We start from the raw sequence: 14,149 nt of genomic DNA, 5'->3' as shown, positions 1-14,149 counted from the left end.
TTACAGAGGGAGGTGCTTGTGTATTAAACATAGACAAATATGGGATGCAAAATAAGAGGAAATAGACGAGACCAAATCCCGTGTGACCATAAGACAGGTGTCACTGGGCACATAGGTATCATCCGCCATTGGTGTCCTGTCATGGCCCACATGGGACCTTCTCACCACCGCCACCAGCCATACTTTGCATAGCTCCTTACCAGCTGCTCCTGTCCCTCATTTTATATATTCTCCTATTCTTTAAATAACCGTAAGAAAAACAAGAAGTCAACGTGTTTGGTAATTATAGATTTTATTACCTTATTGGTGAATAGAACAGAATATCGCATGCCATGTCCACTATATGTAGGCACTGTACTGTTATTATATCTACTCATTCCCTATACAAAAAAAATAATAATTTCACAGATAGGAAATAAAATCAAACTCAACCTAAAACATCTCCCGATAGTCACTGTGCAAATGACAGTGCACAATACATGGGGTTATTATAAAAACCAAAGCCAGCAATGTATGTAACTTGCGGAGAGAGAGAGCGGTAACTATAGGACTGTAAAAGTATTGTAATGTTTTAGGTGTTACATAAATTCCAACATCAGTAAGGTTCGGATCGGAACATGTGTTTGTAAACCAACTAAGAGTGTAGAGCAGGGTTGGAAAACAAGCAGCCATCCAGCTGCTGTAGGACTACACATTCCAGCATGCCCTGTCACAGTTTTGCTATCTGGGCATGTTAAAACTGTGGCTGGGCATGCTGGGATCTGTAGTCCCACAGCAGCTGGAGGGTCGCTTGTTGCCCACCTGTGGTGTAGAGGTTACCTATTTTCCCAGAGTTAGATCCCTGCCTCCTTGTGAGCAAGAATGACTGAGCTCCAACGCGTGCACAGAAACTGGGGACTCTTGATGTCTATTGTATGCCTGTTTGATTTATGAGGTCTCATAACTGTACATTTAGTGCTGATATCTACACGAGTCTGTTATATCATTTTTGTGCTCAAGGTATCTCAGTTAATGTGGGCACATATAGATAATTAGCTGCAGACATGGAGCTAGTTGCGGTTAGTTGATGAAGATTAAGCACACAACTGCTGTCAAAGGATGGTGGTGTGTATGATATAATTTATAGCCGAGGGTGGTGGAAATTTTTACTTTTAAAGACTTGGTCGTGGATGACCTTTTTTTTTTTTTTTTACTAGATTTACCATACTTAATATATTATTGGAACCCTGTTTCATATTTATCAGTTTATGGAAATGGCTTCTCCGCTGTGTGAAGTTTTCCATGTTTAACAAGTTCTGATTTCAGTGTGAAGATTTTCCCACACTCAGAGCATGGAAATTGTTTGTCACCTGTGTGAATCCTCTGATGTCTAGCAAGATCTGATTTCTGGGTAAACCATTTCCCACACTGAGAACAAGGAAATGGCTTCTCGCCTGTGTGAATTCTCTGATGTCTAGCAAGATCTGATTTCTGTGTAAACCATTTCCCACATTGAGAACATGGAAATGGTTTCTCACCTGTGTGAGTTCTCTGATGTCTAGCAAGATCTGATTTCTGGGTAAACCATTTCCCACACTCAGAGCATGGAAATGGTTTCTCACCTGTGTGAGTTCTCTGATGTTTAACCAGATCTGACTTCAGGGTAAAACATTTCCCACACACAGAACATGGAAATGGTTTCTCCCCTGTGTGCGTTTTCTGATGTTTAACCAGATCTGACTTCAGGGTAAAACATTTCCCGCACACAGAACATGGAAATGGTTTGTCACCCAAGTGAGTTTTCTGATGCTTAATAAAGACAGACTGATGCATAAATTGTTTCCCACATTCAGAACATGAAAATATTGAATCACCCTTGTGAGCTGCACTATGTGTAGCTATACCCGGATTTTCAAGAGAACACTCCTGATTAGCGGTTTCTGATATAGTTGCACTGTGAAGTACTGAATGTATATTCAGGGTAATGGATTTTACATTTGGAGAATCTTGTGTGATATTATCTTCTATTTTAAAAACTGGAGACACAATAAGATATCCCTCGGTGGTGTTTCTGCTTGTGTGTCCATCTGTTGGAAATAAATTAATACAAATTTAGTTGTTTTTACATTCAAAATCACATTTTCATACTGTTAAGCCTTGGGGGACACTGGAAAACCATGGGGTACTGTGTGTGTGGTGTGAGGAATCTGGGTACTTCAGGGACAAAAGATTGGAATAAAATTCACATGCCTAGGTAAGGAGCATTGTTACTCAGGGTAATGCAGTGGTTCCCAAACTTATCTGAATCACGGCATCTGTATCAGCATTGTTTTCACGGCACTCCTAAGCCAAAAGTTTGTTATTGAGAAATTCTGAAAAAATTTAGTAAAGTGAAGTAAATTGTGCTGACCTGTCATCCTTAGGTAGTTATGTGGTGGTGGACAGGTTTGCGTTTCTGTTTAGCCACATATTTACATTAGATTGTCCAAAAATAATTTGCTTTGGTGCTGGACCACCATCCTGAGGCACCCCTGCAAGTGTTCCGAGGCAACCCAGGGTGCCACGGCGCACAGTTTGGGAACCACTGGGGTAATGTTATAAATCTGGCTGATATGGTTCCAGTAAGGCTCTGGAACCATCTTCTGGTCATTCCAATCAAGAGTCTTGCTCTTCAAGAAGCGATTTAGAAATTGCTTTCGGTAAGGGACATTGTCCCAATGCCCACTGGACAAAGAGGGTTGGGGTTCTATTTGATCCTTTTACTTGTACAGATACCAGACAGGTGTCAGGCAAATTGTATATAGCTCAATGTTCATCACAGGATAGATTGGTTCAAGTCAGCAGAATGTATATGTATTATTACCTGTATGTTTCTATCTGTAATGGACATTAGTCCATTATAAGGTTTGTAATTCTGACCCAGCATTATCAATTCAGGGCTTTTCCTTTTGGAATTTTTACCACACCAAGAGAGCAGTTCTCCTTCATCACAGGTTTTAGGGCAGGTGATCCTTAGAGGAGACTTGTATCCATATCAATGTCTTGGAACTTCAGGCAGGCCTCAATGGCTTGGTTTCAGCCCTTGCTCACCTGAGTGGTCTCTTGGACATTTGAACTCACAGTTGGGGAACAAGGAGTGCCCAACCCATGAAGGAAGTTTCAAAAGTCTTCCTTTGGGCAGAGAAGATTGTGAAGGCTCTCACAGCAATAATTATCTACCTGATAGAGAATTGGCAGGCCGACTTTCTCAGCAGACAGAAACTACAGGAGAATGATCACTACTCCCAGAGGTCTTCCAACAGAAATTGACAGATGCGGTCAACCGGACATTGATGGCATCTAGGTTATACTTCAAGGTCAGTGGTTTCTGTGTCTGGATGAAAGATCTAGAGGCATTATTAGTTGAAAATGATGATCCCTTGGGATTATCCCATTTTTCTCCAATAGCTATGCTACATAGTTCTGAAAAAGGTAAAAAAGAAAAAATCTTGTAGGTCTGTTAAAGGCTCATCCATGGCCACTTCGTTACGGCCTGACCTTAGTCAGGGGCCATTCCTTCACTCGGTATTGCCGCATTTAGCTTTAAAAACTTGGTCACTAAAGCTGAGATCTGAGAGATATTCAGAAAAGGTGATTAAACAATGATGAATGCTAGAAAGCCGGCATCAGCCAGATGTTATCATGGGATATGGAGATCATAGACTGGTGTGAAAGGATGAAACTGGCCACATCTTCCTTTAGATTGACAAGTCTAAAGAAGGGTATTGATGCTTACAGTTGGCATCACTGAAAGTTCAGCTTTATCAGTTTTCTTTCAGAGAAATTTCCAGAAATTTTGTTGCAAGGGGGATGCAACCTCTTTTTCTTCCTCCTGTGGTTCCATTGGATTTGAATCTTGTCCTTCAAGCTCTACAGAAGTCACCATGAGCCTTTAAATTCAGTGTATTTAAGGTGGTTAACTTGGAAGGTTTTGGTTCTTTTTGGCAAATTCTTTGGCTAGAAGGGTCTCAGACTTAAGAGTTCACCTTTTTTCATTTTTAATGAGGACAGAGTAGTTTTAAGGTCAAAACCTTTATTCCAGCTCAATGTATTTTCTAGGTTTCATGTGAACCAACAGATTGTTTTTCCATCATATCCCCTGGATATGATCAGGATAGAGAGGACTCTAGATGTAGTTAGAACCATTAAAACTTATGTTCAGTGAACTAAGAATATACATAGGACAGATGACCTCTTTTTGTTTTGGGATAGAAATTATATGAGTTTTAGAGGTAAGGAGGGTACAGATCTATAACAAGGGAGGAGAGGGGAGGCAAAAAAAATTATGGGGAATAAAGGGTAGCCGTTGACATCGCACAGAACACATTGACGGAGATTTATCGAAATGAGGAATAGCGGTCTATCACCGGAAACCAAAAATTCTATAAAATGTATGGTCATGGATCATGCTGGTAATTGATTTCAAAGTATATATGTGCCACACCTTATTAAGAGGGTGTGTTCTTTGATGGAGGGGACAGGTGCTTTCAGTTAGTTGCTATCAGGAAACAGGCCGCATGTAGGATACGATAAATTAATTGGGTAGAGTGGGTAGGCACATTGTGGAGTTTTTGGAAAAGAAAGGAGTAAAATAGGCAAGAAGACATATGAATAGTCGATAGCTGAACAATGAAGTTATGAGCCTCGGCAAAAAGCCCATGATACTGGGACAGTTCCACCATGCATGGTCCATCATGCCTGTCTAGAGGCATGTCCTTCAACATTGTCCGGAAATACTCAGAAAGATTGCGCGGAGGAGTGCCGGAGTACCATCTGTAAAACTGCTTATAGGCGCCGTCGTCGACCGATTTAACAGACATTTTGTGCCTCTTTTCCCATTCCTCTGAGTCAAGAGTCTCCCGATAAACTCTTGACTTTAGCTCATGCGGGTTCTTGCACAGTTGGTTGTATATTAGTATGATGTGATAAAGTGTTGAGATAAGACCTCGTCAGTCAATGCTGCAAAGCCATAGAGCTACCACAGTGATGGTGTGGGACACAGAATGAAAACAGTCAAAAGAAGCATGTCTACTTTGTACATACTGAAGGAAGAGGGGAGATTAAGACGTATATGAAGTCCTTTGGATTGCAAAGCAGGGCAATAGGGCAAAATCAGGAAGTCTGAAACCCACATGCTTTGTGAGTGAGGTCCAGAGGGAAATAGGGGTTATTCCATAGAGGGCTCATTCTGGTGAGGTTTTCAACAACGGAAAACAGCATTTGCAAAATTCCAGATTCCAAGGGAGAATTTCAAGGTGGGGGAGGGGGAAATAGGGCAGGTGAGGGTCTGTCTATAGCAGGGATGGGCAATAAGCAGCCCTCCAGCTGTTGTTGAACTACAAATCCCAGCATGCCTTGCATCAGTTTTAGCATGGCCAAATAGCAAAACTGTGACAGGGCAATGCCGGGATATGTAGTTGTACAACAGCTGATGAGCTGCTTACTGTCCACTCCTAGTCTATAGGATTGAGCCAGAATAACATATACGTAAAAAAGAAAACCTATCATATCAGACTTAAGGTCTGCCCATTACGCCATTACCTTGTGCGGCGTACAATAATATTGGACCTCTAAGCATGTTATAGTAGATCAGTGTCAGGTCACAAGAAAAGCCCGGATACAGGAGCATAGCAACCGTGGTCTAAACAACTGCAGAAACCAAATGACATAGTAAGAAGTCCCCGCATCGAGAGTTAGAGAACAGATTGCTTCCTAGGACAGATGACCATTATCCATTATGATGCCCAAGAGCGGGGCTGGCCAGCCTCTACCGAAACTATTTGGATTACAGCTGTGGTCAGCCTTACACTGCAGCAGATAGGCCAGTTCTTGAGACAGTGAAGGCTGATTCCACTGGGTCAATGGGGGCTTCTTGGGCGGTTAGCCTCTATTGATCATTTTTGCAGGGTGGCAAACTGGGGTCATCTGTAGACACTTCTACAAAGTTTTTAAAAATCTGACACGTTTGCATCCGAAGACGCAAGTTTTGGGTGGAAAGTGCTTCGTACTGCCCAGGGATCATCTTAGGGACGGCTTTGGGAACTCCCCATGGTTTTCCAGTGCGCCCCAAGGATGAATGACAAAACTGGATTTTGGAACGTATTACTGGTAAAAAAATCTTGAAGGACACTGGTCGTCCTTAATTATGCTCCTTCTTAGTGGTATTTTTTTAAATTGTGTGTCCCTTAGGACTTTTGTCCTCCTCCTCCTCCCTTTAAAATACTGCAACTCTACTTTAGGAGCTTTTTCAGTAGGAAACTGATGCCGATAGTTCGATCGGAGTAAATGAAACGGAGGGGCCTCTGTTGTCGACAATGATTTTGAAAGTGCCCAAGGTCCACAAACCACACACACGTAGTACCCTATGATTTTTCTGTGCCCCCGAGGACACAAAAAAAAAGACTTTACTGGTAAGTACCAGAATGCAGATTTCATTATGCAAACTGCTGACTCTCTATTACAATTGTAAATACACATACCGCAAATCTGACTCTCTTACTGCACAGATAAAACAAGTGACTTAAAATATAACACAATCACATTACCAAACACATTGCACAGACCCAGCCGCAGTGACACGTAGATAGCAACGCCACAATGGAAAACTCCAACCAAAATGGAGGGACTTTGGAGGGCAACATTTCGGAAATATGCACACTGCCCGGCCGGCATCACTGAACTAGAAGCCTCCTAAGCCAGCAACATTTTCCATAGATTAAAGGGAAGCAATTGTGCAATGACAAATGTGTGGTTACAGTGTTGCCTTTGTGTGTACATGGAGCTTGTGAGAAGTGTCTAGATGTATGAGATACACCAGAGAGTGTGGGGAGGAGACTGGTCAGATCTCTGGGCTGGTAACACACAGTGACATGATGTGAGGGGGGAGAGCAGGAGTATAATAGGGGATGATGGCTCCTGATGTATGAGATACACCAGAGAGTGTGGGGAGGAGACTGGTCAGATCTCTGGGCTGGTAACACACAGTGACATGATGTGAGGGGGAGAGCAGGAGTATAATAGGGGCTGATGGCTCCTGATGTATGAGATACACCAGAGAGTGTGGGGAGGAGACTGGTCAGATCTCTGGGCTGGTAACACACAGTGACATGATGTGAGGGGGAGAGCAGGAGTATAATAGGGGCTGATGGCTCCTGATGTATGAGATACACCAGAGAGTGTGGGGAGGAGACTGGTCAGATCTCTGGGCTGGTAACACACAGTGACATGATGTGAGGAGGAGAGCAGGAGTATAATAGGGGCTGATGGCGCCTGATGTTTGAGATACACCAGAGAGTGTGGGGAGGAGACTGGTCAGATCTCTGGGCTGGTAACACACAGTGACATGATGTGAGGGGGGAGAGCAGGAGTATAATAGGGGCTGATGACTCCTGATGTATGAGATAAACCAGAGAGTGTGGGGAGGAGACTGGTCAGATCTCTGGGCTGGTAACACACAGTGACATGATGTGAGGGGGAGAGCAGGAGTATAGTAGGGGCTGATGGCTCCTGATGTATGAGATACACCAGAGAGTGTGGGGAGGAGACTGGTCAGATCTCTGGGCTGGTAACACACAGTGACATGATGTGAGGGGGAGAGCAGGAGTATAATAGGGGCTGATGGTTCCTGATGTATGAGATACATCAGAGAGTGTGGGGAGGAGACTGGTCAGATCTCTGGGCTGGTAACACACAGTGACATGATGTGAGGAGGAGAGCAGGAGTATAATAGGGGCTGATGGCGCCTGATGTTTGAGATACACCAGAGAGTGTAAGGAGGAGACGGGTCAGATCTCTGGGCTGGTAACACACAGTGACATGATGTGAGGGGGAGAGCAGGAGTATAATAGGGGCTGATGGCTCCTGATGTATGAGATACACCAGAGAGTGTGGGGAGGAGACTGGTCAGATCTCTGGGCTGGTAACACACAGTGACATGATGTGAGGAGGAGAGCAGGAGTATAATAGGGGCTGATGGATCCTGATGTATGTGATACACCAGAGAGTGTGGGGAGGAGACTGGTCAGATCTGTGGGCTGGTAACACACAGTGACATGATGTGAGGAGGAGAGCAGGAGTATAATAGGGGCTGATGGCGCCTGATGTTTGAGATACACCAGAGAGTGTAAGGAGGAGACGGGTCAGATCTCTGGGCTGGTAACACACAGTGACATGATGTGAGGGGGAGAGCAGGAGTATAATAGGGGCTGATGGCTCCTGATGTATGAGATAAACCAGAGAGTGTGGGAAGGAGACAGGTCAGATCTCTGGGCTGGTAACACACAGTGACATGATGTGAGGGGGAGAGCAGGAGTATAATAGGGGCTGATGGCTCCTGATGTATGAGATACACCAGAGAGTGTGGGGAGGAGACTGGTCAGATCTCTGGGCTGGTAACACACAGTGACATGATGTGAGGAGGAGAGCAGGAGTATAATAGGGGCTGATGGCGCCTGATGTTTGAGATACACCAGAGAGTGTGGGGAGGAGACTGGTCAGATCTCTGGGCTGGTAACACACAGTGACATGATGTGAGGGGGGAGAGCAGGAGTATAATAGGGGCTGATGACTCCTGATGTATGAGATAAACCAGAGAGTGTGGGGAGGAGACTGGTCAGATCTCTGGGCTGGTAACACACAGTGACATGATGTGAGGGGGAGAGCAGGAGTATAGTAGGGGCTGATGGCTCCTGATGTTTGAGATACACCAGAGAGTGTGGGGAGGAGACTGGTCAGATCTCTGGGCTGGTAACACACAGTGACATGATGTGAGGGGGAGAGCAGGAGTATAATAGGGGCTGATGGTTCCTGATGTATGAGATACATCAGAGAGTGTGGGGAGGAGACTGGTCAGATCTCTGGGCTGGTAACACACAGTGACATGATGTGAGGAGGAGAGCAGGAGTATAATAGGGGCTGATGGCGCCTGATGTTTGAGATACACCAGAGAGTGTAAGGAGGAGACGGGTCAGATCTCTGGGCTGGTAACACACAGTGACATGATGTGAGGGGGAGAGCAGGAGTATAATAGGGGCTGATGGCTCCTGATGTATGAGATACACCAGAGAGTGTGGGGAGGAGACTGGTCAGATCTCTGGGCTGGTAACACACAGTGACATGATGTGAGGAGGAGAGCAGGAGTATAATAGGGGCTGATGGATCCTGATGTATGTGATACACCAGAGAGTGTGGGGAGGAGACTGGTCAGATCTGTGGGCTGGTAACACACAGTGACATGATGTGAGGAGGAGAGCAGGAGTATAATAGGGGCTGATGGCGCCTGATGTTTGAGATACACCAGAGAGTGTAAGGAGGAGACGGGTCAGATCTCTGGGCTGGTAACACACAGTGACATGATGTGAGGGGGAGAGCAGGAGTATAATAGGGGCTGATGGCTCCTGATGTATGAGATAAACCAGAGAGTGTGGGAAGGAGACAGGTCAGATCTCTGGGCTGGTAACACACAGTGACATGATGTGAGGGGGAGAGCAGGAGTATAATAGGGGCTGATGGCTCCTGATGTATGAGATACACCAGAGAGTGTGGGGAGGAGACTGGTCAGATCTCTGGGCTGGTAACACAGTGACATAATGTGAGGGGGAGAGCAGGAGTATAATAGGGGTTGATGCTCCTGATGTAGGAGATACACCAGAGTGTGGGGAGGAGACTGGTCAGATCTCTGGGCTGGTAACACACAGTGACATGATGTGAGGAGGAGAGCAGGAGTATAATAGGGGCTGATGACTCCTGATGTACGAGATAAACCAGAGAGTGTGGGGAGGAGACTGGTCAGATCTCTGGGCTGGTAACACACAGTGACATGATGTGAGGAGGAGAGCAGGAGTATAATAGGGGCTGATGACTCCTGATGTATGAGATAAACCAGAGAGTGTGGGAAGGAGACAGGTCAGATCTCTGGGCTGGTAACACACAGTGACATGATGTGAGGAGGAGAGCAGGAGTATAATAGGGGCTGATGGCTCCTGATGTATGAGATACACCAGAGAGTGTGGGGAGGAGACTGGTCAGATCTCTGGGCTGGTAACACACAGTGACATGATGTGAGGGGGAAAGCCGGAGTATAATAGGGAACCGATGGATCCTGATATATGTGATACACCAGAGAGTGTGGGGAGGAGACTGGTCAGATCTCTGAGCTGGTAACACATAGTGACATGATGTGAGGAGGAGAGCAGGAGTATAATAGGGGCTGATGGAGCCTGATGTTTGAGATACACCAGAGAGTGTAAGGAGGAGACGGGTCAGATCTCTGGGCTGGTAACACACAGTGACATGATGTGAGGAGGAGAGCAGGAGTATAATAGGGGCTGATGGCGCCTGATGTTTGAGATACACCAGAGAGTGTAAGGAGGAGACGGGTCAGATCTCTGGGCTGGTAACACACAGTGACATGATGTGAGGGGGAGAGCAGGAGTATAATAGGGGCTGATGGCTCCTGATGTATGAGATAAACCAGAGAGTGTGGGAAGGAGACAGGTCAGATCTCTGGGCTGGTAACACACAGTGACATGATGTGAGGGGGAGAGCAGGAGTATAATAGGGGCTGATGGCTCCTGATGTATGAGATACACCAGAGAGTGTGGGGAGGAGACTGGTCAGATCTCTGGGCTGGTAACACACAGTGACATAATGTGAGGGGGAGAGCAGGAGTATAATAGGGGTTGATGCTCCTGATGTAGGAGATACACCAGAGTGTGGGGAGGAGACTGGTCAGATCTCTGGGCTGGTAACACACAGTGACATGATGTGAGGAGGAGAGCAGGAGTATAATAGGGGCTGATGACTCCTGATGTATGAGATAAACCAGAGAGTGTGGGGAGGAGACTGGTCAGATCTCTGGGCTGGTAACACACAGTGACATGATGTGAGGAGGAGAGCAGGAGTATAATAGGGGCTGATGACTCCTGATGTATGAGATAAACTAGAGAGTGTGGGGAGGAGACTGGTCAGATCTCTGGGCTGGTAACACACAGTGACATGATGTGAGGGGGGAGAGCAGGAGTATAATAGGGGCTGATGGCTCCTGATGTATGAGATACACCAGAGAGTGTGGGGAGGAGACTGGTCAGATCTCTGGGCTGGTAACACACAGTGACATGATGTTAGGAGGAGAGCAGGAGTATAATAAGGGCTGATGGCTCCTGATGTATGAGATACACCAGAGAGTGTAGGGAGGAGACTGGTCAGATCTCTGGGCTGGTAATACACAGTGACATGATGTGAGGAGGAGAGCAGGAGTATAATAAGGGCTGATGGCTCCTGATGTATGAGATACACCAGAGAGTGTGGGGAGGAGACTGGTCAGATCTCTGGGCTGGTAATACACAGTGACATGATGTGAGGAGGAGAGCAGGAGTATAATAAGGGCTGATGGCTCCTGATGTATGAGATACACCAGAGAGTGTGGGGAGTAGACTGGTAAGATCACTGGGCTGGTAACACACAGTGACATGATCTGGGCAGATACATTTCCCTCATTAGTCTGTGCTGACAGAGGAGAGTGAAGAAAAGATTGTCATAGTGACTGTTTTCTGTACTTAGTGATTATTACTCACCTGTGCTGATAGCTGTAGGGATTTCCTCCTCCTTACACTGCTGATCACCCATCTCATATGTCTCTTCTTCTTCCACTATATCTTCTGCCTTATTATCAGTCACACATGTCTCTTCTCCTCCTTCTATAACTTCTACCTTATTATCAGCCTGATATTCACTCTAAAACAACCCCCACAAAACAATAAAATAACAAGTTAATGATGTCAGATAACATTAACTGAGACTAAGCAGTATAATATAAGTGTATAAGACACACAGATGTTCTACACATCATATAGTAAAATCGATTCCTCCGAGATTATCTAGGGAACACTATGAGACTATGGAAATTCCCAAAGGAAACCTAAGAGGTAGTGTTAGTGGGGGTGACGTATACTCCGGCAATGCCACGTGCAATACTTTGCACCAAAACTGGGCACCTTTAAAAGCAATAGTGTGGAAATGCTAACACTTTGTAAAATGGTGCACAGAGTATTCGGAGGCCGCTGTCCAACTGAGCCGTCCCAGACGCTCTGATGGAACCTGGCACATACTCTCCCGAAGACAAATTTTTTGTAAAATCTAGGAACAATCTTAAAAGTTTAGGAGCCAGACCATCGTCCATTACCAAAATATATGAAAGCTTGTATGGACCACCACACATGCCCTGTCAGTGCCCCTCAACCTCCCCACATGCCATCAAATCACCACACATGCCTCTTTAATGTTCATCAGATTCTGCAACATGCCAATACCAGCCCCTGTAATAGTGACCCCAAAAGTAATGCTGCCTGTATTAGTGCCAATAGTATTGCCCCCAGTAGTGCCCCTGTAAAATTTCTCCCAGTAGTAATGCCCCCTGTAAAAGTGCCCCTGTAAAATTGCCCCTTGTAAAAGTGCCCCCAGTAGTAAGCCCCCTGTAAAAGTGCACCCAGTAGTAAGCCCCCTGTAAAATTGCCCCTTGTAAAAGTGCCCCCAGTAGTAAGCCCCCTGTAAAATTGCCCCTTGTAAAAGTGCCCCCAGTAGTAAGCCCCCTGTAAAATTGCCCCTCGAAAAAGTGCCCCCAGTAGTAAGCCCCCTGTAAAAGCGCCCCCAGTAGTAAGCCCCCTGTAATAGTGCCGCGCGAACACACAAAAAAACCAAAACAAAATACTTGCCTTAAGCCCCGATCCTGCGTCCGCTGCTCCTCGTAACTATGGGGGAGACGTCATGACATCTCTCCCATAGTGCCCGTGGGAGGAGCCGGACACCGGAGCTCGCCGCTCCTCATAACTATGGGAGAGACATCATGATGTCTCTCCCATAGTGCCCATGGGGGTAGCCGGACGCCGGAGCTAAGGAGTGCCACTGCCGCTGTGGGGAGTCTGGCGCCCGCTGCTAAGATTTTACCAGCGGGCACCCGGCAAATGGAGCCTCCCTGCGGCGACCGGGGAAGGAGTGTGGCGGCGGGGGGGGGGGGGACCTTGGAACTTTGTCGCCAGGACTAAATTCTTAGTTGCAATGGTGACCTGGTGACCAGGATTTGTCGAGCCTGTCTGATGGTTGCTCTAATCCATTGAGCAATGGATTGTTTGGGGGCCAGCCCTGCTTGTGAGCATCAACTAGGACCAACAGGCTATCCAATATAAGAAAAGGGGAAATCCGTTCCAAGAATATGTGCAATGCAATGACAACATCCAAAAGATGGAGAGAAGCGTCAGCACCAGAGGAACCAGAATGCCAAAATGCCAGCAGTATAATTTCTTGGTTGAGATGGAAGCTGGAAACCACCTTAGGTTGCAAGGATGGATTTGTATGCAAAATCACTCTGTCAGGATGAAATGTTAACACACGTGATCTAAAAGAGGGAGCAACCAACTCAGATACCCTCCTAGCTGAGGCAATAGCCAGCAGGAAAAAAACCTTCCAAGTAAGCCACCACAAGTCTATTGTCTAGAGAGGTCCAAACAGGGGCCGCTGCAAAGTCTCTATGACCAGATTCAGGTGGAACATAAAACGCCTTTGGAATGTGACAGACAAGGCAGAAACCTGGCCCTTCAAAACAAAAGACAACGAGTCTCTGCACCACTCCCTTCTGGACCAATCTGGGATGAGATGAACATGAGTCCCTTCCTTCCTGATGTGCTGCAGAATCCATGGCAACATGGAGATCAGGAGAAACATGTAACCCAGGCAAGGGGCTACCTGGCTGTCAGAGCATCCACCAAGGCTTCCTGAGGATCCCTGGATATCGTTCCATAACAAGGAATTCAATCGGGAGGCCATCAGGTCAATGTCACTGGATCCCCACCATTCCACAATAAAGTGGAATGCCTCTTGATAGAGCTCCCACATTCCCGGGTGAACTCTGAGCCGACTTAGAAACTCAATTATCCACCCCAGGAATAGAAATGGGTAAAATTAATGGAACAAACCTTCCCACACAGCTCATGATGCAAGAGGTCTCCAACATAGCCTGACGACTCCTGTTTCTGCCATGCCGATTGATACCTGCTACCACCATGGAATTGTCTGACAAGATAAAGAGAGTTCGCTTTGATTCCAGATCCAACAGCCATGACGACCGTTTGGCAAAAAC

General features: G+C 46.1%; 1 protein-coding gene across 1 annotated transcript in view; it reads right to left on the bottom strand.

The window, feature by feature from the left end:
- Nucleotides 1–277: 277 nt before the first annotated feature.
- LOC148435685 (uncharacterized) overlaps nucleotides 278–14,149 on the bottom strand; it is a 132,403-nt gene continuing 118,531 nt past the window's right edge. Inside the window, exons 21-22 of the mRNA XM_088465643.1 lie at nucleotides 11,592–11,751; nucleotides 278–2,066 (exon numbers count right to left, since the gene is read on the bottom strand). Coding sequence (XP_088321769.1) covers nucleotides 1,246–2,066; nucleotides 11,592–11,751 — 981 coding nt within the window. The 3' untranslated portion in view covers nucleotides 278–1,245. The remainder of the gene's footprint in view (nucleotides 2,067–11,591; nucleotides 11,752–14,149) is intronic.

The sequence above is a fragment of the Taudactylus pleione genome, unplaced genomic scaffold (assembly GCF_031769625.1).
Source record: "Taudactylus pleione unplaced genomic scaffold, aTauple2 ptg002080l, whole genome shotgun sequence".
Classification (NCBI taxonomy): domain Eukaryota; kingdom Metazoa; phylum Chordata; class Amphibia; order Anura; family Myobatrachidae; genus Taudactylus; species Taudactylus pleione.
The sequence above is the reverse complement of the archived record's forward strand: the minus strand, read 5'-3'. Positions and strand labels throughout refer to the sequence as shown.